The 27,275-nt window shown below is 37.9% G+C and overlaps 2 protein-coding genes across 4 annotated transcripts in view; one reads left to right on the top strand and one right to left on the bottom strand.

The window, feature by feature from the left end:
- CENPP (centromere protein P) overlaps positions 1-27,275 on the bottom strand; it is a 218,795-nt gene that overhangs the window by 40,260 nt on the left and 151,260 nt on the right. The gene's annotated exons all lie outside the window — the stretch shown is intronic.
- ECM2 (extracellular matrix protein 2) overlaps positions 3,733-27,275 on the top strand; it is a 37,080-nt gene continuing 13,537 nt past the window's right edge. The window contains exons 1-6 of one of the 3 annotated variants that reach the window (XM_010967485.3): positions 3,734-3,955; positions 14,980-15,292; positions 20,206-20,394; positions 22,710-23,303; positions 25,062-25,177; positions 26,827-26,962. In XM_010967485.3, the coding sequence (XP_010965787.2) occupies positions 15,004-15,292; positions 20,206-20,394; positions 22,710-23,303; positions 25,062-25,177; positions 26,827-26,962 (1,324 nt within the window). In that variant the 5' untranslated portion in view covers positions 3,734-3,955; positions 14,980-15,003. Of the gene's footprint in view, positions 3,956-14,979; positions 15,293-20,205; positions 20,395-22,709; positions 23,304-25,061; positions 25,178-26,826; positions 26,963-27,275 lie in introns of all 3 variants that reach the window. The other 2 variants (XM_010967486.3, XM_045504639.2) reach the window with 2 other exon arrangements.

Genomic DNA, 27,275 nt, shown 5'->3' with positions numbered 1-27,275 from the left:
GAGCAATCTGGAAAAATGCACCGAAACTCAAAAAGGGGAAATAACCCAAATGTCCACTGGCAGGTGAATGATACAGGAATTTATTATGGCATATTTATACATTAGTGCTCCATTTAAATGTAAATACTCCTTTGAGAGGGTAAATTCAATGAAAGTAAATGAAGCAAGTGTCATACTTCAGTGTGAGTTAGCTGAAAAGGCATTTGACTATGGCACGAGGAAGGGATATAGAATACTGAAGCAAGGTAAGACTCCCATTTCTGAGCGGGGCCCTACTTAAAATTTCCAAACTTTAGCCTTATCTTAAGTGTTACCTACAAGTTGTCATATGGAAAACACCTGTACCCTTGGAAGAGAAACTAACTCATTGGTTCTCTATACCACAGCGGTGAAAATACTGGAAAGGTGACCTTACTCAAACACATGTTCTGGAGTTGGAACCAGCACCGGGCGTGCTTGCAGCCTGGGTGCTGGTGGACCTGTTCACATCCTCCCTGGTGACCAGCACCGAGTCTGCAGAGCAGCTGTCAGAGCCAAGTTTTAGGACACAGTTATGGCTGCAATCATAAAAGGGAGGAGAACACTAACACCAGCATTTTCCATGTCCTGCTGTGGTTAGAACAGTTTTTGCAGAAGGACTCATGGAACAGTTCATTAAACCACATGATTTTAGAGCAGGGACCTCAGAAACTGTATGATCTGTCTCTCTGCAACCTTGCCAATCTTGGTATGGTAATCTTGGTTACTCCTCTATGCTGTTATTTACGTGACTTCTTTTTCTGATGGTTTAATTTTGTTTAAAGTTACTGTTTCTTTCTGATCTGGGTATTAAAAACTCAAAACATTATAAAAATACAGAATTACAAATGAAAATCCTCCCATAATTCCATCACCCAAAGATAACCACTAACAGTTTGTTGTTTATTCCTTCTAATTTGTTCTCTAGAAGATGCTAAATTGTATACATTAAAAGAAGGTAACATAATAGCATTTGTACTGTTTTGAAATGTCTTTCCTCCTTTTAGTGTGTTGTGGACAACTCTGCATGCCTGTATAACAGAGTTACTTCTGTCTCGCTCCATAGCTTTTGGGCAGCCTACTTTGCCCTATCAGTATATAACTGAGTTAATTCTTTCTTCTTCTCTCCCTCACCCCCTGGCCCCATAAATACAACACTTCAAAGTACTTTCCTAGAGGCACACTTGTGCAGAGAGAGATGTGTTTCTATAATGGATTCCTAGAAGTAAAATTCTGGGACAGAGTATAGCTGTTGTTAAATTGTTCTTAAAGAAAATAAGAGTTTATGTTTGCCTTAAGCAATATATCTAACACTGTATGTCGTTCACTTTTTTTTTCCTCCCAAAACAAGGTATATATTTCAAATCAGGCCACATTTTTTAAAGACTTTTTTTTAGAGCAGTTTCAGATTCACAGCAAATAGAGAGGAAGGTACAGAAGTTTACCCATCTATATCCCCAGCTCCCCCATCACACAGCCTCCTCCATTACCAACACCCCTCACTAGAGTGGTACATTTGTTACAACTGATGGATCTACACCAATAATCATCATAATCACCCAAGACTATAATTACATTAGGGTTCTCTCTTGGTGTGTGCACTCTATGGGTCTAGACTACTGAATAAAGAAATACATCCATCATTATGATATCATACAGAGTATTGTCACTGCCCTAAAAATCCTCTGTGTTCTGCCTATTCATTCCTCCCCCCACCAACCCCTGACCTTGTTACTGTCTTCACAGATTTGCCTTTTTCCAGAATGGAATTACTCAGTACGTACCCATTTCAGAATGGCTTTTTTCACTTAGTAACATGCATTTAAGATTCCACCGTGTTTTTCATGGCTTAATAGCCCATTTCTTTTATAGCACTGAATAATATTCTGTTGTGGGATGCACCACAATTTATCTATTCACCTACTGAAGGGTATCTTGGTTGTTCCAAGTTTTGGCAATTAGGAAAAAGTTACTGGCAACATTTGTGTGCAGGTTTTTGTGTGGATCATAAGTTTCCAACTTATTTGGGTAAATTGCAGTGTTAAGAGTATGTTTAGTCTTCTAGGAAGCCACCAAACTACCTTCCAAAGTGGCTGTACCACTTTGTATTCCCACCAGCAATGATGAGAGGTCCTGTTGCTTCACATTCTCACCCACATTTGGTATTGTCTGTGTTTTGGTTTTTGAAATTCTAATAGGTGTGTCGTGGCAGCTCATGGTTGATTTAATCTCCAAAGCTCTTTTCTACTTGTGCGTAGGTATTTGTAGGGGGAGGTGAGGGGAACTCCTAGCTCTCATGTTAGAATCTTCCCAAATGTTTGGTAATCTTGGGCTATCTGCTCATGTTAAAAACACTGACCAAAAGCTCTGAATGTGTGAGCAGAGATGGTCAACTCTGTGGTTGTACTGGGTTGAGCTAGTTTGGATTCTGAACATGGGGGTTCCCTGTTCCACCAGCCACCCAAGGCCAATGTGTGATTTTCATAGACTTATTGCATTAAAAAAATCTTAACATTCATACTAGCCTCCACATCCCTTGGGCTTTATCAGACTGCAGAGATGGGTTCAATTTAGGGGTAAATGCTTAATACTTGAACAAATGATGGAGACATCAGGATGACTGTGGTCATATGCCCTGCTACTCCTGAGGGCAGTTTGCCAATGAATCTCACCATTCCCAGGATCTATAATTTCTAAGCCTGGAACACCCACAGAGCTATCCTCTTTCACACATGTTCTGGGGTGTGGGGGGGTGTCATCTATCAGACAGAGCCTACGTGCCTTCAGACTTGAAGGAATTTCTCAAAATTTCTTGTCTTCTAGCAGTATTAATTATTTTGAAGTGCAGTGTTATATTTTTAAGAACAAATACAGTTTTTGATATTTTTAGGAATTTGGGTAGCCCACGTGGTTATTAGTCCATCATCTTGATCTGATCTATCCAGGTCATGCCAACATTTTGGAAAAACAGAAATGAAATTCTTCTGTCAAATAATGTAGACCCTTGAGGTAAGTAAGAATATAAAAAAAAAGATATTATAATTACCTAGTCTAAGATAGGCATTTTATATATGCTATTCGTTCTATCTGCACAAAAAAATTTGAAAGATAGGTATTACCATCCCAGCTGTTCAGAGAATAAACTTGAGTCAGAAACAGTAGGAACTCACCCAAGGTCCCCATAAGCAGCACTGTGGGCCTAGGACCTTGAGCTGTCTCGGACCTGCTCATCTGCAGATGAAGAAACAGGCTGAAGTAGACAATTCATTCGCCAGAGTTAACTATAATCGGAAGCCTCATAGCTCCCTTGCATATTTTCTTGTTAATTGCTTCAAGGTTGGAAGTTATGTAATTTCAATGACATTAATATGTAACAGCTTTATGTTTTGTTAACAATACTGTGTGTGAGATTGGTGTGGCTGGCAGAGAGAAGACCAGAGAGTTAAATAACGTTAACCAGATTTAAGGCATCCCAGGAACGCGTAACTTGGCAATGAGTTGTTGAGCCATCTCTGCAGTCTGATAAAGTTCAAGTGATATGCAGGCTAGTATGAATGCTAAGATTTTTTTTTTAATGCAATAAGTCTGTGAAAATCACACATTTCTTAATCAAGCCCCACTTCAGTGCTTCCAACTCCGCCCTCTCAGACTCCAAACTAATGCTTTTTCCCCCTGCTGCTGCTTTCCACTTTTTCTGTGATTTAGAACAAATATTTCCCTTGGTAACCATTTTCCCTGGTTACTCGCTTGGCTGATTTTCTGCACAAAGAACTGAAAGGCATGTATCCCCAAGGGACGCAGTTATTTTAGATTTTACTAAGAAGTCAGTATTTTTCAACATTCCTTTCTTTGTTTTAAAGAAAGCTCTGGTTTTGTTTCATTTTCATCTGGAGACTTAAATGACACCAAGCAAAGCCTACTTAGTTTAGATTTCCAGGTAAAATGTTTTAAATTTTAAGTTTCTACTAAAGCATGTGGAATGGTTTTAATATTTGAGTGTTTTATGTTGCAAATATGTTTAACACTTGAGGAAATTAGCTCTTACCGGTTTTGAAAGTTTAAAGCGTGTATTGTGCTGTTTACTTGTTTTTTTCAGAATGACTAATTCCGAAGTATTTAAAACTTTATGAAATTAGGATTAAATATATTTTTATATGTTTAAATAGAATTATATGCTCAATAGAAGTGTAAGTTGGTTTGAAAATTTCATTCTTTCCGATTTTTAAGTCCTAAAGGAGCATAAAGGATTAATTAAAACTGTTTTTCATTTTAAGCCTGTTAAGTGAAGTTAAAAGGGGTAACAGGCATCTCGTAGCTTTGTGCAGAAGTTTAAAATTCTAAATTTAATACTTTTAAAGCTTATTTAAGACAGCTGATGAACAACTTCAAAAGGAGAAAAACAAAAAGTTAACTAAGATTTACAGATTATATTTAATGTTGGGCTAAACACAATAAATGCTAAAAAGAAAGAAAAGTTTACTTGATCACAATAGCTCACTGTGTCATAAAAGTTTACCTCTAGAAACATACTCAATTGCAAAGTTTTTTTTATTGAGGTAAATATTAAATACAATGTAAAATTCTATAATTCACTGAAAATAATGAAGGCCTAGACATCAATTATAAAATTAGTATTGAGGTCGTTTCATGAAAATTATTTAAACATTTCAATAAGACTATTTAGATTCTGATTTTGTTAAAATTGAGATAGCTCTGTAAATTTACCTCTGTACCTATCTATTCAGATTTCTGAATAAGTAAAAGTGAGCCAATTTGAGAGGAGAAAAAAAGAAAAAAGACAAAGAGAGATGGTTTCCAGGGTGGAGACACTGGGAGAAGGGTGAGCTCAGGCAGTGCTTTGCGAAGTAAGAGGCTCAGGGACAAGAGGATGCTGGAGACCCTCATGAAAGTTTCTCTCCAGAGCCCTCAAATCCGGGGCCTCTCTCACCCACCACAGGATGGAGGTTCACACATACGGCTGTCAAAGCAAGAGAATCTCCACGAACACGCGAAGCACAGAATTTACGCTCTGCTCTCCATCAGAGTTTGCTTCCCCTGCTACTCCGCAGTTTCTACTTCTATCCTGTCCCACAACCCAGCTTTTCATATTGCTTTCCCCTGCTGCTGTTGCTATTTCTTCCCAACATATTAGCTTGCTCTCTGAATTAACTTTTACAATTTCAGTTGCCAATTAGCTAGGAGATTGGCTCCCCCTTACCTTTTGCATGTTAGTTTTTCTAAAACGAATGTACATTACAGAAAGTTGTTCTGATATAGTTTCATTTCAATGACCTACAGTTAAGGTTTTGAAATGACTGCAGTAATTAATGTACATATACACTGAACAAAAGATTCTAGGCTGAAGTTAGCAGACGTGAAAATACCAGATGCTGCTATTTGATGAGCGAAGGTGAAGTACTGACAAGTCAGAATATGATCCAAGTGCAACCTGACTAGAGGCAGATAATTCTGGCAGATGAAATCATAAGAAGAAGTACTGAGGTTCCAGAGGGCAAACTAAGCAGACATCACAATCTCTTTCCTTCTCACCAAATACCTAGAAATAATAGAAGATATATTACAAACAAATACACAGGTGGCTATGTAGCTGCAGTAGGAAATAAGCAAGGAAGCTCCTGGTGAGATAGAAAGTGTGAGGAACCCTTAAATACAGAGAGAAGATGGGAATGAATTTAAAGAGGGAAAACAGCCTTGAACAGGTATGGGAGAGAACTGCGTAAAAAGAGCTTGTGTGGAAAAAAAAAAAAGTCATTAGATTAATAGATTCCAAGAAGGATACATTAAAGAAAAAAACCTATACATTATGGTAAAACTTCTGAATACTAAAAATGAGTCCAAAATCTGAAAAAAACTTCTTCAGAGAGAGGAAAAATATTTATTACAAAGAGATGAGAAATCAGATTCAAGTTAAACTTTTCATTAGTAACAGTAGATATAAGAAACAAATGTAACAATACTTGTAAAGTATTGAAGGAAAACTATTTTAACATCATAATTCTAGTTCTAAATAAATAGAATGATATTTTCTGTCATATAAGAATTCAAAATTTTTACAACCCAAATCATTTTCTTATAGAAAAAGGGATATATTTCAGGGAAATAAAACTGATCTGTGGGAATTCCTGCTCCTCATAATAGCAGACTAGGCAATTCAGACCTTTGAGCCTGCTGAGAATAATTAGAAAAAATAGGAAAAATAAGAGGGCCATTATTGGGCATAAGACTGAAATTCAGAGTCTGGAACAGCTTTTCTTCTGGGGGCATCTGTGGATTCAGAAGAGGTGACTGAGAAGCTTAGTGTAGCTTTAAAACGGCCTCACAAAGTAAGACAGAAACAAAATCAAGGAACAGGGCCAAGCAAGCAGCAAGGGTGACAGGGAAACGTGATGTGGATGGTGTCACCAGGCTTTGGTTTGGGACCTAAAGCACTAATTATTAATTAGATGTAGTGAAACTCATCTTCAAATCATTCAGTCTATGATTGATAGTGCCCTTAACCTCATGACTGAATGTAAACCCTTTTAGGATAAATAAGATATCACTCTAGGCTTCAAAGTATTTTCATAATTTTTCATATACAATATATGGCAATCAAATGTCATCAGGCAAATGAAAAAACAGAACAAAATGGCTAAAAATCTAAAGAAGTAAGAGACACAGAAACAGACATATAGAGGGTCCAGAAATGGAGTCTTCAGAGTCAGACTTTAAATAAATGTTATTACTATGTTCAAAAAATAAAAGACAAGATTGAAAATTTCAGTAGAGAATCAGAAACAATAAGAATTGAAAACTTGAAAAACTAAAAACAAAACAAAACAAAAAACAACAACAACAAAAAACAAACAAGGAAGTCAATGGATGGATTTAACAGCAGATAAATCACAGGTGAATAGGTAATTTGTGAACTGGAAGATAAGCTAGAAGAATAAGAAGGATCTGTCACAGGGTGACAAAAAGATGGAAAACACAAAACAGGGAAAGAGACATTAAAGACATAATGATAAGGCTCTTACACATGTCCCTGTAGTTCTAAAAAGAAAGAGGAGAGGTAAGTAGGAAAGTATTATTTGAAGAGGTAAGGACTAAGGAGTTCCCAAATTTGATGAATATCAGGCTATAGATTCAAGAAGCACTATGAGTCCCAAACAGGATAAAAATAAGAAAATCTTATCTATGTATAATAGCATAAAACAGCTGAAAACCAAGTCAAAGAGAGTATCTTAAAAGCAGCCAAAAAGTTACTTTTAAAGGAGGAATAATTAGGTTGACAGATGAGCACTCAATACAAAATATGGAGACAAGAAGAATTGGAATGAAATCTTCACAATGCTGAAAGAAAACACTTGTCAACCTAGAATTCCGTATTTAGCAAATACATCCTTTCAGAATGAACACAAAATATAAACATTTTCAGATAAACAAAGAATTGGTCCTTAGGAGTCCTGCACTAAAGGAATTACTAAAAGGTACTCTTCAATGAGAAAACAATCCTTACAGCAGATTGGAGATGCAGGAAAAAATAAGAACCAAGTAAGATAATGTTTAGGTAGATTTAAATCAGTGGTTCACGAATGGGGGCAGGATGATTCCCTCTACCCGCCCCCCCCAAGGATACATCTGGTAATGTCTTGAAGACATTTTTGGTTGTCAAAACTGAGAAAGGTGCAACTGGTATCTACTGGGTGGAAGCAGGGGTGCTACTAAATATACAAAAGCCAGCCCCAGCCTCCCCACACCCCATGAGAAAAGAATCATCTGACCCAAATGTTAACAATGCTAAGGTTGAGACAGCCTGATCTAAATGAACTTCAGCGTAACATAATAAGCTTTTCAGGGTTTAACATATATAAATAATTAAGATATATGACTAAAGTAATATATGTGCCAGAATGAGGTATGAAAACTTGTCCTGGCCCTTGTATTGTCCAGGAAGAGGTAAAGGTACTAATTTATATTAGACTTTATAAGTCAAAGATGTATGTGGTTATCTCTACAAAGAACAGAATAGCAAAAACTGTATAACTACTAATGGGATAATAGAAACCATGCAATCAATTAAAATGAAAGTAAGCAAAAATGGAAAAAAAGAACACAAAATAGGCAGGACAAGTAGAAAGCAAATAGTCAGAAAACAGATTTAAACCTAAACATAGCAAGTGTTACATTAACTACAAACAGACTAAATATTCCAATTAAAAGATAAAAATTGTCATATCGCACTACAATGATAGGCTAATATGAAGTATATTGAAAATATGAAAGGTTGAAAGTAAAATAATGCAAAAAATATATCTTGCAGACATTAACAAAAAGAAAGCAGCTACATTATGAGACAAAATTGATCTTAAGATAAAATACACTACTAGAGATACAGAAAGGATCTGGGAGGAGGCTATAGCTCAAGTGATAGAGCACATGCTTAGCATGCATGAGGTCCTGGGTTCAATTTCCAGTATCCCCTCTAAATAAATAAATCTATCTAATCCCTCCCCCCCAAAATAACAGAAAGTACCTAATGCTAAAAGGACCAGAAAAATATATAACTATACGTGCATATATACCTATACTATAGCCTCAAAATATATTAATAAACACAACCAAAATGACTTACAAATATTAAATTACACCCATAAGTAAACCCAAGGAACAACACAGTTCAACAACAGAGAATCTATTATTACATTGTTGTAAATGAAAAATTAAGAACACAAAAATATTTCTAGAAGATATATGCACAAGAATGTTTATAGTAGAGAAAAAAATGGAACAAATTAAATATCCATCACCAAATTCCTTGTTAAATAACTTATGGAAAGAAAACAGAACAGACAAGATGGATGAATGTACATTGACATAGATGTCCATATGACCACAATTTACTACTGAATGGAAAGAAAACAGGTTATAATTTCATTTGTTTAAATACTTATGTTCATACATGTTTAGAAGGCATCATGAAAGACACACTTAAGCTAGGGGTTGGGAAATCATGCCCCACAAGTCAAATCCTGCTTTTCAAAGTGCCATCAGAACACAGTCACGCCAATCCATTTGTTTCCTGCCGATGGCTATTCTTGGCTGTAGTGACAAAGTTGAGTAATTTCAACAGAGATTATTGGCCCACAAAGCTAAAAATATTTACTCTTTGAACTCTGAAGAAAAAGTGTGCTTATCCTTGGACTAAACTACGAATCATGGTTAAGGCAACTTGTCTTTTATGCCTATGTATCATTTTGAGATTTAAAAAAAATGTACTATTTAAATAAATTCAAACACATCTTGAAAAGCATTGATAAAAAAGATTAAAAACTCAGGAGAGAAAACTGTTTGAAAATGGCTTTTATCTTTAATTCTCTTATGGGCCATGATGTGAGCAACAAATTGTAGCTCAGTCTAAGGAAGACTTTTCTGACAGAGCTGTCTGAACAGGGAAGATGAAGAATTTCCCATTACTGGAAAAGTAGATGATTTCAAAGATTCATTCAAAATCTGAGTTCTGTACAGTGAAGCACCATTATAAATGACGTAGATTGCTACAAAACAAACGCATCACCTGAGCACAGCAGAAACACAGATTGAAAGTAGGATCATAAATCATGGAACATGCAATTCTGACTACATGAGCATTTCAAGCATACCATAGAGATGTGGATATGGTTACAGACCATCACAATAAAGTGAATACCACAATAAAGGGAGTCACACAACTTTCTGGGTTTCCTGGTACATAAAAAAGTTACATTTACACTATACTGTAGTCCATTAAGTGTGCAATAGCATTGTCTAAAAAAACAACAATGTATCTACCTTAGTTAAAAAATACTTTATCGCAAAAAAAATGCTAACCATCATCCAAGCCTTCTGCGAATAACAACCTTTTTGCAACAGTAACATCTAAGATCATTGATCACAGTTCACCATAACAAATATAGTAATAATGAAAAAGTTTGAAATACTGGGAGAATTACCAAAACATGACACACAGGCACAAAGTGAGCAAATGTTGGAAAAATGACGCTGACAGACTTGCTTGATGCACAGTTGCCACAAACCTTCCATTTGTAAAAACTGCAGTATCTGTGAAGCATAATAAAGTGAGGTGCAATAAAATGAGGTCTGTCTGTGCTATCTTCACAGTTCTGTCTCTTCCAGAACGTCATATAGTCACAGTCACACAGTATTAGCCTTTTCAGAGTGGTTTCTTCCACTTAGTATATATAATATGCATTTAAGATTCTTCCCTGTCTTTTTATGGCTTAAGAGCTTATTTCTTTCTAGCACTGAAAAATAACCCACTGTCTGAATAGAACACAGTTTATTTATCCATTCACCTACTTAAGGATGTCTCGGTGGTTCCCAAGCTTTGGCAGTTATGAATATACCTGTTGTAAACATCCATGCGCAGGTTTTTGTGTAGACACAAATTTTCAACTCACTTGGGTAAATATCAAGGAGTAGGACTGCTGGATTGCAGAGTTTACTTTTGTAAGTAAACTGCTAAACTGTCTTATGAAGTGGCTGTACCATTTTGTGGTCCCACCAGCAATGAGTGAGAGCTCTTGTTGTTCCACATTCTGACCTTTTTGATTTTGGCCATTCTAATAGGTGCACAGTGGTATCTTGTTCTTTTAGTCTGTCATCTACTATTTTAAAAGTCCATATTTGGGACAGGAAAGTAGAAATTCTGGATGATAACTGTGGATTTGTCTATTTCTTCTTGCAGCTTATCAGTTTTTTTCTTCATATATTTTGAACTTGTACCACTAAGTGTGTAAAGGCTTTTAGGACTGTTGGATAGATTCTTTCATCATTACAGAATGACTTTATTCTTTTTTTCTTATTGTTTTTATTGATCTTATGTTAATATAGCCGTCCACTTCTCTTTTGATCAGTGTCACCAAGGTATATATTTTTCTATCCTTTTAATTTTAACCCATTTGTATCTTTATGTTGAGCATGAGTTTCTTACAGGCAGCATAGAGTTGGGTCTTAATTTTTAAAAATTCATTCTGACAGTCTCAGCAGTTAATTGTGGCAATTAATTAATTTACATTTACTATGATTTACAAATAATGTTTTGGATTATTTTTTATTATTCCACTTGATCTCCTTTATTGGCTTATTAGTAAAAACTTTTTTTGGTGTTGTTTAGTGATTACCCTAGGCTTGTATTATGCATCTTTAATATTAGTTTACCTTTAATTGATATTCCACTTTGCTTATAGTATAAGAACATTACAATATATTTACATTTCATCCTCTCTCCTTTCTGCTTCTGTCATACATTTTACTTCTACTTAAGGTGTAAACCCCAAAATACAGTATTATTGTATTCATTTACACAACTGTTATGCAGATGACTGTATTAACAGTCAATTACCTTTTAAAGAGATTTAAAAAATCAGAAAATAATGTTTATCTACATATATGTCATTTCCTGTGGTCTTCATTCCTTTGTGTTGACCCACAATTCTGATATAATTTTCCTCTGCTTTAGCACTCTTACAGTGCAGTTCTGCTGGTGATTAATTCCTCCAGCTTTTCTATGTCTGAATATGTATTTTGCCAGTGTTTCTGAAAGATGTTTTCACTGGGTATAGAATTCTAAGTTGATGGTTTTTTTCTTTCAGTACCTTAAAAACGTTGTTCCACTGTCTTCTGCCTTGTACTGTTTCAAATGAGAAGTCTTTTATTCTGCCCTTAATTTTGTGTCTTCTTCTCTGGTCACTTTTAAGATGGTCTCATGCCTAGTTTTAAAGCAATTTGATCATGATGAATATTTGGCATAATTTTCTTTGTATTTCTTATGTCTGGGGTTGACTGATCTTGGATGTGTGGGTTTATAGTTTTCATCATATTTGGAGAATGATCAGTCTTTACTTCTTCAAATATTTTTGTGCCTTCCTAATCCTCTCTGTGGACTGAAACTAGACATATATTCATCGCTTGAAGTTGTCGCACAGCTTGATGATGCTCTGCTCATGTTTTATACTAGTTTTTTTGGTCCGTTTGTGGCTGTGTGTGTATGTTTCATTTTGGATAATTTCTACGACTGTGTTTGTAAGTTCACTAATTTTCCCTTGCAACGTCTAATGTGCTATTCATCCCTCACAGTGTAGTTTTTCTCTGTCACGTTGTATTTCACATTTTTAAAAGTTAAATCTGGATTTTTAAAAATTTCTTTCCTCTACCACCCCGAACATACAGAATATAGTTTTAATAACTTTTAATGGCCTATTTATGTTGGCTGTGCCATATCTGGGTCCATTTCAATAGACTGATTTTTCTCGTTGTTACGGGTCAACTCTTCCTGTTTCTTTGTGTGCCTGGTAAGTTTCTGCTGGGTTCCCCAGCAATTGTTGGGTGCTCTGGGACATGGTTAACTTGCTGCACAAAGTTAGTACTTTCAGGAGGGGCTGCTGTTCAGTTTTGTTAAACGGGATCAGGTTAGCCATTAGCCTGGAGCGAACTGTTCTCTCTGACAGGACAATGCCCTTCTGAGCCCTCCGCCTGCTGCCCTTTGCAGTACAGCTTCTCCACTCCAACTGGTGGACACACAGGGTCTGCCCAGCCCTTTCCAGTCCCAGGAATTTTTCTTTTTGCCCTTCATGGTAGATCATGCTCCACTGTTGAGTAGTTTACTCACATAAATGTGCTGATCAGTACTCAGTTGAAGACGTGATAACCTCTAGGGTTCTCAGGGTGGCTCTCACTTCCCTGGGCTCTGCCCTGCAAACTCTTGGCAGGCCCCCAGGTTTTCAGGGAGACTGTGGGTGCTCTCTCTGGGTCCCAATCCTAGGCTTCTGCTTGGGAAGGAATCCCCCTCCAGGTAGTAAGCAGGAGCTCACCCTCACCCCCTCTCAGAGATTTCTGTCCTGGGCTACTCCATGTTTAATGTTTGAAAAACATTGTTTCACATATTTTGTGCCCTAATTTTAAGTTGTTTCAGACGGGAAGATATATCTGGTCTCTGCCACTCCATCTTGGCTAGAAGAAGTCAGATTTGATAAGTACTGTCACAAAACTGGTGTAAATGGCTGGCAGGCTTTCTAGGAAGTGACCGTGAACTGACTTCCAGATTCTCCCGCAGTTGCTGCTTGATGGAGCCAGCTGTCTAGCAGCAGGCACACCAGCAGTGCAGGCATGGTGACCCCCACGAAACAGTGCTTGTATTCTTGACCTTCAGGTGATGTACCGTATGGCAGAATGTCAACAACATTCTGAGTGACATTTGTACCTAGGCAAAGGAACCAGGGCGGCACCCCTGTGTTTAGTACAACCACTGCAGGTTTCTACTGAGAGAGGATTACAGCGTTTGGCTGGACTTAACACTGATCACACCCATCTTGTACATATTTGGGTGGTAAGCACTGTGGCTTGGGGAAGGCCCACTTTACCCCCAGTACAAAGTCTTCCCTTCAGATGCCTCTAAGATTCCCACAGCTTGTCTGCTGGTTTTGAAGCAGACCTGTAAGACAGTAGCATCTGGATGTCAACAGATCACTTCATTTCATACGGAAAACTAGAATCCAACGCTTAAGGGGTCTCTCGGCGATCTCCTACGATTCCAACAAGATTGCTGGGTCAACAGAGTCTGTGGTCACTTCTTGGCCCTTTGAGCCTTCAAAGTTCCTCCTTTGTAGTTTGGAGTCTTAACCTCTGTATATATTTTCACTCTGAGCCTTCACTATCCCTGCCTAAGGTGACATATTCTGAAATATAACATGGTTTTGTTCTGGTTGACAGAGATGACCAAGGCAGGCCTATGAGGAGTGGTATACATTCCATCACTGAGCGAGGCCGCCACTATTACCTTATGATCATGAGTCCTTGGGGTCCCTGTGGTTTCAGATTCTCCTCCACACACTCTGCTGTGTGGAGGAGGAACTACATCTCAGACAGTACTGACAGTGATGGAACCTGAGTGACAAACAGGAAGGCAAGAGCTGCCAGGCAGGGGAAGGGCAGGGACACAGGCCTAAGTTCAAAGGGAGAGTGGACACTGCACAAGACTTCCCTTGCAGGACTAGCCACAGGCCAGCATATGCATGGCCAGGTAAAGCCTTCAACCAGCTCCTATGATCACCTTGTGGAGGGGTTCTCTTTACCTGCGTCTGCTACCTGACTTTACAGGGCTTGGACCAGGCTACCCGACTACAGAGCTACGATCGCGCTTACGTCATCATCGCCAAGAGCGACGCTCGCCAGCTGCTCCATGTGTGGGGCCCTGTGCTGCTCTTGAGACCAGCTGGTTAAAAGCGCCTCTTTGTCCCTCTGCCTTCTTTGTAACTGCTGCTAGTTTCCTACTGCTTTTATACGGCACGGCCATGCTCCCTCCTCCCCTACCCCAGACAGAGGAAGCTATAGCACTAGAGAATAAAAGAACAAAATAGAAGAGCTGGGAAAATGAGTTGTGGATGACGTTAGTCACAGAACGGCTTGGCAGAAAGGTGGAGACGCATCTTCTGAGTAACCTCTGAAAACCTACAACACGGTGGTCCGGAGAGGGGTCGGCAAACTCCAGCCCGGGGGCCAAGTCTGACCCACCGCCTGTTTTGGTAAACGGAGTTCCATCAGAACACAGCCACACCTGTTGGTGTACAAATCGTCTGCCTTGATGTCACGAGGGAAGACTGGGGCAGCTATAACAAAGAACACGTGGCTTGTAAAGCCTAAGATCGTTTACTGTCTGGTTCTTCAGAGAAAAAGTTTGATCACGCCTGGTCTAGAGATAAAGATAAGACACTAAAAGTCCTTGGATTCTGATAGAGAAATTCTAAATGTTGACTTGGCAGTGATACTATGTCATAGAGCTCATATATCGTATCTATTATTTCTCAAAGATGTGCTGCTGAGGGATACAGGCAATTATAAGCCGATTTTCATAGGAAGAAATTTAGTCACTAACTCCTAAATTCTGTTTCATTCTCATTCTAGGAGTCAAATGGTGAAAAAGCAAGCATGAAGTTTTCAGGGTTGTATTGTTTTCTGCTACTTCTCGTTTTTCAAATCGACTTTGGACAAAATGAAGAAACTTCTAGGAAGCAAAGAAGGAAGATGTATTATAGAAGATCGAGGAAAAGTACCTTGCCCACACACAGAGTCAGCAGGCAGCTTGGAATTCAGCAAATGAGGATCGTTACACCAGCCGCAACACTTCCCGTGGTTAACTTGGATTATAGCACAGAGGAAAAGTTTGAATCCTTTTTAAGTGTTCCTGGAGTAGAATCAAGCTATAATGTGTTACCAGGTAAGAAAACAGTAAGGGAGAAGAAGAAAGAAAACCTCCATGAAGAAAATTTTCAAAAAAAAAAAAAAATACTATCTTTTGATTTAATCTAAGATAAATTCTGAAATAATTAAGAAAAACATTTACAGAATATACTAATAATACAAAATTATTGGAAAACAAAAAATATTAGTTATCCTACAACTATATTTATAAAACTATAGTTACTATTTTGGTTTATTATTTCTAGTGTGTTTACTATGCCATGTATTTCATTTCTTTTATGGGGGGGTAATTAGGTTTATTTATTTATTATTATTTTTTATTTAACAGAAGTATTGGAGATCGAACCCATGACCTCGTGCATGCTAAGCATGCCCTCTACCACTGAGATACACCCTCCCCCCTCCAATGCCATGTATTTTAAATAGCTGTAATCATAATACAGCAACATACATGTCAATTTGTAAAACTGCTGGTTCATTTATGATGACAGATCATCTAGGATATAGAAACACATTACTCAGATGATTCGATGAAAACATCTCTATTTAATGTTTTCAACCAAAAATGGAGTTAAGCCACTGAATTTACATCATGTAAACCAAACTACTGAATTTTTAAAACTGAATTTTGAAAAGATTGGAAATTCTTCTAAAGATTTCAACTAGGCATTTTTAAACAATAATATTTAATGAGTCACATTTTTCCAGGTTTGGAAGAAAAAAATAATGATATTATGCATGTGTCAACATTACATAAATCTTTCAAAAGACAAATGAAAAATATCACCACATAATATTCTGTGGCCAATACTTCATACATTGTCTCCAGAAAATCAAATGCTTCTAAATGATGGTATTTCCATGGAGTTAACAGAACATACAATTATCCTGAAAATAGATAATGTGGGTCACATTTACAGCGTGATTGGGAAAAGAGCGAGCCTGGAGGCAGGGAAGTCTAAAATGATAATTACAGTATACCCATAACTGCTAAAGAATGATGAAGTCAGTTTCCCTAGTTAAGCAGAACGATATATCCAAGATCTAACAGAAAATGAAAAGTCTGAAAAGTAGTATGCATAATGTGATCTTAAATATTTAAAAATATGTAATGTAGGGGATGTGCATTAAAAAATATAAAAGATGCATACTAAACATTTCTAAATTGTCCTAAAAAATTTTCCAATGGTCTTACTGAACTTTTAAAAAAATTGCGGTAAAACACACATACAGTAAAACTTACCATTTTAACCATTTTAAAGTATACAATTCAGTGGCATTTAGTATATTCACAATGCTGTGCAGCCATCATGTCTATCTAGTTCCTGAACATTTTCTTCACCCTAAAAGGAAACTGCATACATATTTACCCCACTTTCTCCTACCCCCTAGTCCCTGGCAACTGCTATTCTTTGTCTGTGAATTTGCCTATTCTAGATAGTTCATATAAAAAGTCGTATAATATGTGGCCCTTTGTGTCTGACTTCTTTCACATGGTGTAGTGTTTTCAAGGTTCATCCATGATGTAGCGTGTCAGTACTTCCTTCATTTTTATAGCTGAATAATAGTCCATTGTAGAGAAATATCGTGTTTCATTTATCCTTTCATCCACTGATGGATATTTGGGTTGTACTTACCTTTTGGCTACTGTGAACAGCACGGCTATGAACATTTGTGTACAAGTTCCTATTTGAATTCCTATTTCTATTCTATTCAGTTTCTATTTCAGTTCTATTTCTGGGGGGTGGGGGGTGGGGAGCTAATTAGATTTATTTATTATTTTATTTTCTTGATGGAGGTGCTGGGAATTGAACCCAGGACCTCATGTATGCTAGGCATGCACTCTACCACTGCGCTATACCCTCCCCACTATTTCAGTTCTATTTCTAATTCTACTTCAGTTCCCTTGGATATACACCTACAAGTGGAATATCAGGTACCTTGGAGTTGGGCCATATGGTAATTCTATGTTTAATTTATTGAGAAACTGCCAACTGTTTCCCACAGAGGCTACACAATTTTATATACCCACCAGAAATGTACAAGGATTCCAATTTCTCCACATCCTTGCCATTACTTTCCATGTTAAAAATACAGCCAGTCATTCTTGGAGATGTGAAGTGGTATCACATTGTGGTTTAATCTGTATTTCCTTAATGACTAATGATGTTGAACGTCTTTTCAGGTGCTTATTGTGCATTGAGTATCGTCTTTGGAGAAATGTCTACTCAAGCCCTTTGCCCGTTTTTCATTTGGCTTGTCTTTCTCTTGTTGAGTTACAAGAGTTCTTTATGTATATTCTGGATATTCGACCCTTATCAGATATGATTTGCAAATATTTTCTCCCATTGTGTACAACGTCCTTTCACTTTCTTGACAATGTCTTTTGTTGCATCAAATTTTAATTTTGATGAAGTCCAATTTATGTTTTTTCTTTTGTTGTTTGTGCTTTTGGAGTCAAATCTAAAAATCCATTGCCAAATCTAAGGTCATGCTTTATTTAATTAGTATTATAGTTTAAGGGTTTAAATTTAGGGTTTTGGTCCATTTTGTTAGTTTTTATATTTGTCATGAGGTAGGGGGCAACTTCATTCTTTTGCATATAGATATTCAGTTGTCCGAGTATCATTTGTTGAAGAGATGATTTCTTCCCCATTGAATAGGCTTGGCACTCTTGTCAAAAATCAACTGGCCATACCAATAGGCACATGAAAAAATGTTCAATAACACTAATTATCAGATAAATGTAAATCAAAACTACAATGAGGTATCACCTCACATTCAAAAGTCCACAATCAATAAATGTTGGAGAGGCTGTGGAGAAAAGAGAACCCTCCTACACTGTTGGTTGAAATGTAGTTTTGTGTAGCCATTATGGAAAACAATATGGAGATTCCTCAAAAGACTAAAAACAGACTTAACCATATGATCTAGCAATCTCACTCCTGAGCACATATACAGAGGGAACCTTAATTCAAAAAAATACTTACACCCCAATGTTCATAGCAGCACTATTTACAATAGCCAAGACATGGAAACAACCTAAATGTCCATTGACAGACGACTGGATAAAGAAGATGTGGTATATTTATACAATGGAATACTACTCACTCATAAAAAATAATAAAATAATGCCATTTGCAGCAACATGGATGGCCCTGGAGAATGTCATTCTAAGTGAAGTAAGCCAGAAAGAGAAAGACAAATACCATATGATACCACTTATATGTGGAATCTTGAAAAAAAAAAAAAAGATGAACGAACTGATTTACAAAACAGAAACAGACTCACAGACATAGAAAACAAACTTATGGTTACCAGAGGGGGAAGGAAGTGGGAAGAGATAAATAGGGAGTTTGAGATTTGCAGATACTAACTACTATACATAAAATAAATAAGCAACAAGTTTATACTGTACAGCACAGGGAACTATATTTAGTACCTTGTAGTAACTTATGGTGAAAAAGAATATGAAAATGAATATATGTATGTTCATGTATGACTGAAGCACTGTGCTGTACACCAGAAATTGACACAACATTGTAAACTGATTTTATATGTATGCAAATCAACTGGCCATAGATGCATGGGTTTATTTCTGGACTCTCAATATTCCACTCATCTATATGTTTAGCCTTTTGCCAGTACCATCCTGGCATAAGTTGATTATTGAAGCTTTGTAGTAAGTTTTGAAATGCTGAAGTGAGAGGTCTCAAATTTTTTTTTAAATATTTTTTTTGGCTATTTGGAGTCCCTTGTAGTTCCATATGAATTTGAAGGTTAACCTTTCCATTTCTGCAAAAAGGCTGTTGGAATTTTGGTATAGGATAGTACTTTGATAATCAGGAGAAAACTCATGTATCTGTTTTTCTCCAGGGGAGGAATTGGATAGATGGGATTAGTCTATTGCAAGAGATGCGTAGGACCTGAATTGGGCTGACATAGTGGTGAGGGAAAGAAAGGGACAGATGTGAGAGCTGACTTCCAGGTGGAATTTCAGGACAGTTGCTCATAAGATGGAAAAGAGTTATCAGGTATAACACCAGGGTTGGAAGGAAAACATCCCCTTTAATATTCAGACTGGCTGTCTAACGGCCTGCTTAGTCAACACACTTATCCAGGTATCTACAATCCTGTATGTAGAGGAAACAATATCATAAAACCCACTGCACTGTGTACTTTAAAAGGGTGAGTATTATGGCTTTTGAATTATATTTCAATAATACAACAATTCTAAAAAAGAGGTAATTGCAATGTCTCGTTGAGAATTCAGTGTCAGAGGCACCACAAGAATACTGTCTGCTTTCACTTTCTCCCTCTGCACACTGGGAAGGGTACAATGTGGGCTTGTTCATCATTAGTGCTGTTCCAGACCTCTGCTTTTTGGCACCTGATGGAACTACACTGCTTTGTCTCTTCTGAAGTTAAATGTAGCCATGTAATTTGCTTTGGTCAACATAATTAGACACTTTTAGAGCTTGTGTGTGATTTGCTATGTCACATTCCCACTGCTGTGGCCATCGGGACAGCCTGCTTGGAGATGAAGCCTACTGTTTGTCCTAACTAGAAGGAACAGAGCTCCCGTGGACTCACATTGGACACACAGCATGAACAAGAAATAACTGAGATTCGGGGGCTGTCTGATGCTACTGTGTAACTTAGCCATCCTGACAGATGCAGGATGGGGGCACAATTCACAGAGTCCAGTTACCATGAGGAAGTTACTCTAAGTCAGAGGGGCTGAGAGTAGAGCACATGAAAAGCATTTCAGAGGGTCACACCTGTGAGATACGTTTACCCTGTGCAGGAATGAACACAGAATGTTATTCTTGCGTGGGTCTGTCACACTGGGCTGCACACTGGGCTCACTTCCATTCACAGGTGCTAGTAACCAGACAGGAATTTAAATGTGTTGCTGTTCTCTCCTAGGAAAGAAAGGACGCTGTTTGGTAAATGGGATGACCATGTATAACAGAGCCGTATGGTCTCCTGAGCCCTGCACCACCTGCCTCTGCTCGAATGGAAGGGTCCTTTGTGATGAAACCAAGTGCCACCCTCAGACGTGCCCCCAAACAGTTATACCTGAAGGAGAATGCTGCCCGGTCTGCTCAGATACTGGTATAAATATTTAGCCTAAACAAAATATCGCATGACTTAGTCTTTGACTCTCATTTGTTTTACTTTGTCATTAACTTAGGTTTTAAATTACGGTAAACTAGCCATCAGGGTACTTAAAATATTGGCACAACGATAAACATGGAAATTCTCTGGGAAAGCGTACAGTAAGAGAGAGACATAAAAGATCTTGGCTTTAGAGTTCTCTCTCTATTAGAATGAGTAAACTTGGACGAGATCACATGCCACGCTTGACTCTTCAACTTTAGAGATGCAGTGACAGAATTTCCACAGCCAACAGCTCCCAAGTCCTTAGTATACGTGAAGAGCTCTGCTTAGTCCCTCACAGGCATTAGCTCACTTAATTCAACTCCACGTGAAGCTCATCAACCCACATGAAGATGAAGAACCCATGGTTAACAAAGGGAGGAGGGGTTTGCATCTAGAGAGAGTAAAGCCCAATTCTCCCAGTCTGTGAGCAGGCATTACTGCTTAGGTAGTTCTAAAGGAACACGCCCCTGGAGCAGTGGCTTTCTTTTATGGCACTGCTGTGCCCGAAAGATCACACCACGAGGCTTTATTGGGTTGCTCACCATCCCTTATCCTTTAAGGCTCATAACCTGATGGGCCCTCAGGAGGGAGGCTCAGGACTCCTCCAAGAAAAGCCTGGCCAATACTTTATGAAATGAACAAATAAATATATGTTAAATAATTTTACAAAAAGGGATAGAGATGTTTCTGTTGTCTATGATCAAGGTAGACTGTTTTCAAGCACACAGGATGATCACAGGGTAATTGTCCACAAAAGGCTCCTGCTAGGAAGATCTTTAGAATATTTAGGGATTATATTTTGGTGTGTACTACCGGTTATTTTACTAAGATATTATGAATTCTAAAAATGTTAGAAAATAGAAATGTTTAATGATACTGATTTCTTGGGAGATGAAACACAAGGTTTACAAAAGCAAGATCCAGAAACTCTCAGATATTTTCCAATGGACTTGAACTATTATTTTGAAACGCTGTGGTTATTTTGGAAAAATGAACTTGGATATACAGGAAAGAGTTTAAATGTTTCAATATGATAGCTTTAGTTTCCTTTTGCTAATTTTTTCCCCTCTTCTCCTTCTGCATGTTCCATCAGAGATGCGAAAAAAAATAACTCACTGACTTTATAATATATACTGAACTGAAATCTCAAGTAATTCCTTCAAATAGTTATATTTTGAGTTCTTTTCTGGGGTGATTTACATATGGCATGAAATAAGAGTATGGAGATGATTAAGTAAATTTTTATATTTTGATAAAAGAAAATCTACTGAGCTCACTTCTCCCTGAAACTTTTCATTCGGAGGGTGAGTCCGAAGTCTGGTCTTTGTCAAGGCTTCCCCACTTTCTGCCAAAGATAATACCGGCTCAACACAAATGTAGATAAACTTTCTACTATTATGTATGATCCTCTCATCATCATGGAATAATAATAACACTCTTGTGCCTATATCAAAGCTAAAACAACACCATTTAAGTCCAGGACGTCTTCCATAGATCTCAAGCAGTCAAAAATGATTTAAATACATAGTCTGGGAGGGAAAAAGAGGAGAATTTACTACAATTCTGAATTTCAGAGGATGCTATTAGGCTCATGGAGCTGAAAGAAAATTGGACAAATATAATAAATACAGAACAAAAGCTGATTTCACTACCATAAACAAGTAAAATATATACCTGTTTCACTTTTTTTTAAATGTCTGACAGTGTACAAATTCTTATTTTATCAATAACCCCAATTAACTGGACAGTATGTATTATAAAGATATTCACATCTGATTATACTGCAATCTCACAACAGGGCTGCTTGCCATTTTGCAACATGACAATATTATTCCCTTCTTTAGTTACCAGGTAGCATGATACTTCAGTAAAAATAAATATTAAGGCTCACAGGGAAAAGAAGAATTGTCTATAACATCTTACGCAACAGAAATAAAGTTTATTTATTTCTATTAAAACTATTCACGCAAAATTTTCAAGATGCATTTAGTGTTTAAACTGCGCTCCTATGTGTGGGCTTAGCTTGCACAAGGTCCTGGGTTCAATCCCCAACACCTCCCTTAAAAAAAAAATAAAAATAAATAAACCTTAATTGCCCACTCCCTCCAAGAATAAAAATTAAAAAGTAAAAAATAAAATAAAATAAAATGAACTGCACTGATGTACCTGGAGGGAATAATATTTACTAACTTCATTTTCACTATGATTTTTTCCTTTCATTAATACCACAACTTGCCCCTGCTGTCTTCTGCTTACGTGGTCGGTAGCCTCCTATTTGCTCCTCAGTGGTGTAGCATTAAATGATAGAACTGAATTTTCTGGTGATTCTTCAGAACAAAGCGAACCTACCAGTTTCCTTCATAAGCAACAGCCACCTCCTTGGGTGGAAATGGATCAAGCACTGAGAAAAGAGGAGCTCCAAATTGAGGAGGATGAAGAAGAAATTAAACAAGATGAAGATAGGGAGCAAAAGAAAAAGACCCCTCGACCTGAAGACTGGGGGAGGCCTCCCACGGAGGGGCAGAGCAGAGACAGGGGTGAGCAGAGACCTGGAGAGGAGGGGAGGCAGGCCCATCAGCACAGAAACCCAGCACAGGAGGAGGGGGAGGACGAGGAGGACGAGGAGGACGAGGAGGACGAGGAGGACGAGGAGAAGGATGAGGATGAGGACGACTATGACACCGTCAGAGGAGACGTGTTCAGGACGCCCTCTCGACTCCCAATCCCAGCTCCTCCCAGAGGCTCACCGCCTCTGCCAAGCAGATGCTCTCTGTCCTACAAAACCATCACCTGTAACCACGTCGCCCTCACACAGGTACCACCGCTAACAGCACCAGAAATAACAAGCCTGGAGCTTGTTGGTAAGAGATGTTGATTTCTGTTTTATTTTGTGCTTAACTCTCATTGCCCTATGAATGTTATATTTTAATTTAATAATATAACTTGACTCTAAAAAGACTAATTTCACAATCTTCAAACTCATAAACTTTGCAGAAGAGATAAGTGTTCGCTGCAGAATAGCACGATTAGGTATAAAGCAAATTTCTCCAAGTGAAATCGCGATTTCCCATTGGCTTTTTTCTAAAGTCAGCGGTATGAGGTAAAATTGATATACAGTAAAACTTATTATTAGCATGTTATTCTTTGAGTTTTGACAAATACACACAGTCATGTAATCAGTACCATAATCAAGATATAACATTTCCAACACCTCCCCAAATTCCCGCATGTCCCTCCTTCCACCAGCCCTGATATTTTCTGTCTCAACAGTACCTTTTCCAGTATGTCACAGACACAGGATCATACACAATGTAGCCTTTTCAGTTGGGCTTCTTTCCCTTATCATGCTTCTGAGGGCCATCCAGGGTGTTGCGTTTATCAGCAGCTTGCTGAGCTGTGGTGTTTATCAGTAATTCTGAGTCATTTTTCCATTGCTGGGGTGGACGTCTGCATTGGATCCAGCTGAAGGACATCTGGGTTATTTCCATTTGGGGGCAATTATGTACACAGATGCTGTAAATATCCACATACAGATGTTTATGCGGACCCAAGTTTTCTTTCCTAAGTCCCAAGAGTGGGACTGCTGAGTGATACAGTAAAATGCAGGGGTGAGAGAGTCTGAGTGGGGGGCTTCAGATGTGTCTCCGGGCAAGTCACAGAAATAATAAATAATCATATAAGTACTCAGTAGACCCAGCCTGACACCTGGGTTCAGGGTGGCCAGTCTGCAATAGGACACTTCTGGTGTATTGGCCTTCCTGACATCATGTTCACATGACTTTCTAAGGAATTCCTCTCATGCCCAGAGCCTACTGCTCCAGTGACGCCCCCTCTTCCTATGGCCTCCATGCCAGGTGTGCTGTGCCTTAGAAAGACCCAATTTGTTAAAGTCTGAAGTTTTACAAAAGATGAATGACCTGTGCTCAGTCACAGAATTTAGGTTTTTTTAAGAAGGGCACCATGCAGTTTTTAATAGTACTCACCATTTCTGGTAAGCTCATTTTCTAGGTTTAAAACAATCAACTACTGTACTTAACTAAATGTCAAGCTAAAACCCCTGTAAATTTAAGGCATTCAGGAACTTTTATAGATTGAAGTCACAGAATTATAACACCAGTCTGGAGGCGATCTGAGGGATAATCTCCCGAAGCTTCTTATTTTGAGAACACTGATGCTCAGAGAAGGTAAGTGACATGCCCAGGATTTCACTGATCAAAACAGCATACTTCTGGCCCAGGTCCCAGGAAGTGCCAACGGAAAATATGAAGAACTATAAAAATCAGTTTCTGTATCACCTTCCATAAGCACATCTTTGTTGTGAAATGCATAATGCTATCAAAATTTTCTAGCAAGCCACATTTTGGCTCTTTTAAGCAGCTTCGTCTAATATATGATGTATTAGAACATGACAGGTCCTTAGAGTGAAACTTTTGACCGTATGAAATAGTCTAGTTCCAGTCTTGTTTTTCTTCTAAATACTCATTTTCTTATGTATGTTGTCCTTGCTGTAAGTATTGCCTTTCCCTCCACATAAAGCTCTCTTTTGCTATCTATGCATGTGCATGTATACATGTACTTATAGGCACATAGTCCTAACACACAATTGCTTCGTGTCCTAGGTAACTCTATCACCTCCATTCCAGATGAAGCATTTAATGGATTACCGAATTTGGAAAGGCTTGATCTGAGCAGAAATAATATCACCTCTTCAGGTATAGGTCCAAAAGCATTCAAGGTAAATACACACTCTGATTTCTAATGGTCCATTTGGATGGCTCTCCCATCACTTGCACTGGCCGAGGGTGGAGATGGAGGGGGAAGGAAAAGTAAAATGTTTTACTGGAGTTTTCGCCTAAGTAAGTTTCCTCTCTGTTGTCCCTAAACTGGATTCGAGTTTTCTCTTGAATATAGTCTGTTGTTTTACAGGTTTCTAGCTGTTTTTTTTCCATGCTTTGCCCTAAGAGCACTCACACAGCATCAATGACAAAACTAATGTTTTGAATTTATAGGGGAGCTTCTCCTCAAGTAGCTGAAAACATGTTGAAATACAGTCTCTTACTACATGAGGTATTTCTGGGAAAAAAGGGAAGTTTATCTGGAAATTCTATTAACATTTGCAGGCCAGCAAGACAGAGCTTCCTTATTTCATGCTACCTGCAAAATCTGGTAAAATATGTATCATCAGGAGAGGGTTTGGGAAAAACAAATGGGATCAGATGAAAATTAACACGGGGATAGGTTGGGGAAAGGGGGAAGACGGGAAATAGCATAGAATAAACCTTTGGAAGACTCATACTTAACTAAAATTTTCTTCTAAGAGGGAGAAAAGAAGGTATCAAGGACTTTCAGAGAAACAAAGGCAGAAGTAAGAAAGGAGGGGTTTGTGTATGTAAATAAATACTCATAAATGTGTACGCTTAAAGAAGCCCAAGTGAAATACACTCCATTCCAGGAGGTCAAACTTCATCCCCTTGGATGGTCCTCTGCCCACTCTTTGGACAAATCACTGGCCTCTTACAAGCTGAGTTCCCGGTTCTCATTTAGATTCTGGGCTATAGATGAGAGAACTCCAGACACCTGGTGTCCACGTTTGTGTCAAAGACTGGAGTCTTGCCCCATGCTAGCTGATAAAACAGCGGCTGGGACTTGTGCATTTCTTGTATTTGATAAAACAAAATGGGGACACTGTAGGAAATAACCTCCTTTTCTTGTTTTGGGATTCTCTGTCCCATTTCCAAACTGACTCAGCACCACTGAAGTAAATCATTCGGCAATGTTGGCAGTGCAGGCTAGTCTGGCCAACAAGCATGTTGCCACAAATGTGGAAATGCACTCTCCAAACAGTCAAAACTATTTGGGTACCATATAGAAATAGTTTGTGATTTTCACAGCATTTATATTTGAAGAATTACAACAATTGGTGCTATTTTATGACTCTGTTTCTACTTAGTATAGATAGAAACACAGGTTTACAAATACATGGAAAGGATTCAAATTGCCGTCTTGTTAGCATCTATTACTAGGAGATGGTTGTATGATTTAATTTACTTTGCGTCTGCTGCTGAGAAGTGAACACCTGAAGTCTAGGAAAGTACGACCATCCAGCGGTGATAGGACCTTTCTCTTGCTTACTAAAACCGCAATAAAAATATGGGCGAGCGTGATGCAAAATCATCAAATGTAGGTTACTGGGAATACCAGGGAATAAATGCTATTAATAGGACCAACATCAACCTAGCAGGAAGAATATGGAGATTCTTTCCAATCCTGAGTAAGTGCAGGTTCTTTGTGAGACTTTGGTACTGCAAACTGATCGTTAAATGAGACATGTGACCGTATATCTGTGACAAGATAAAAACGTAATTTTGAGATTTGCCTTTTAAGCATCTAAAGAATTTAATGCGCCTGAGTATGGATGGGAACAACTTGGTTGCAATTCCATCAGAGCTACCACCTACATTAGAAGAACTTAAAATCAATGAGAACAAACTTCAGGTTATCGATGAAGGAAGTTTATCAGGTATTTAACACTTGGCTTTATGATATGTGTCTTTATAATCTTTCTTTTGTAGTTGTGTGGAAATTTTACTTGCAATTATTGCTAAATAAATAGCTAGTAAAGTTTTTCAGGTCATGTTACTATTTAAGTTGATAAAACTTATTTTAGCTACTGGCTGGTGAAAACTTTTTAAAATGTACATTAAACTGCCCATTGTCTTTAAAAAGTATTGTATAAATTTTCAATGATTTCAGGTTTTCATCATTCCGAATATAATAACTGAATTACAAACCCGTAATATCCTAAGAGTGACACTAACATCCCCCATACAGCC

The sequence above is a fragment of the Camelus bactrianus genome, chromosome 4 (assembly GCF_048773025.1).
Source record: "Camelus bactrianus isolate YW-2024 breed Bactrian camel chromosome 4, ASM4877302v1, whole genome shotgun sequence".
Lineage (NCBI taxonomy): Eukaryota > Metazoa > Chordata > Mammalia > Artiodactyla > Camelidae > Camelus > Camelus bactrianus.
Note: the sequence above shows the minus strand (reverse complement) of the source record. Positions and strands in the feature narration are given on the sequence as shown.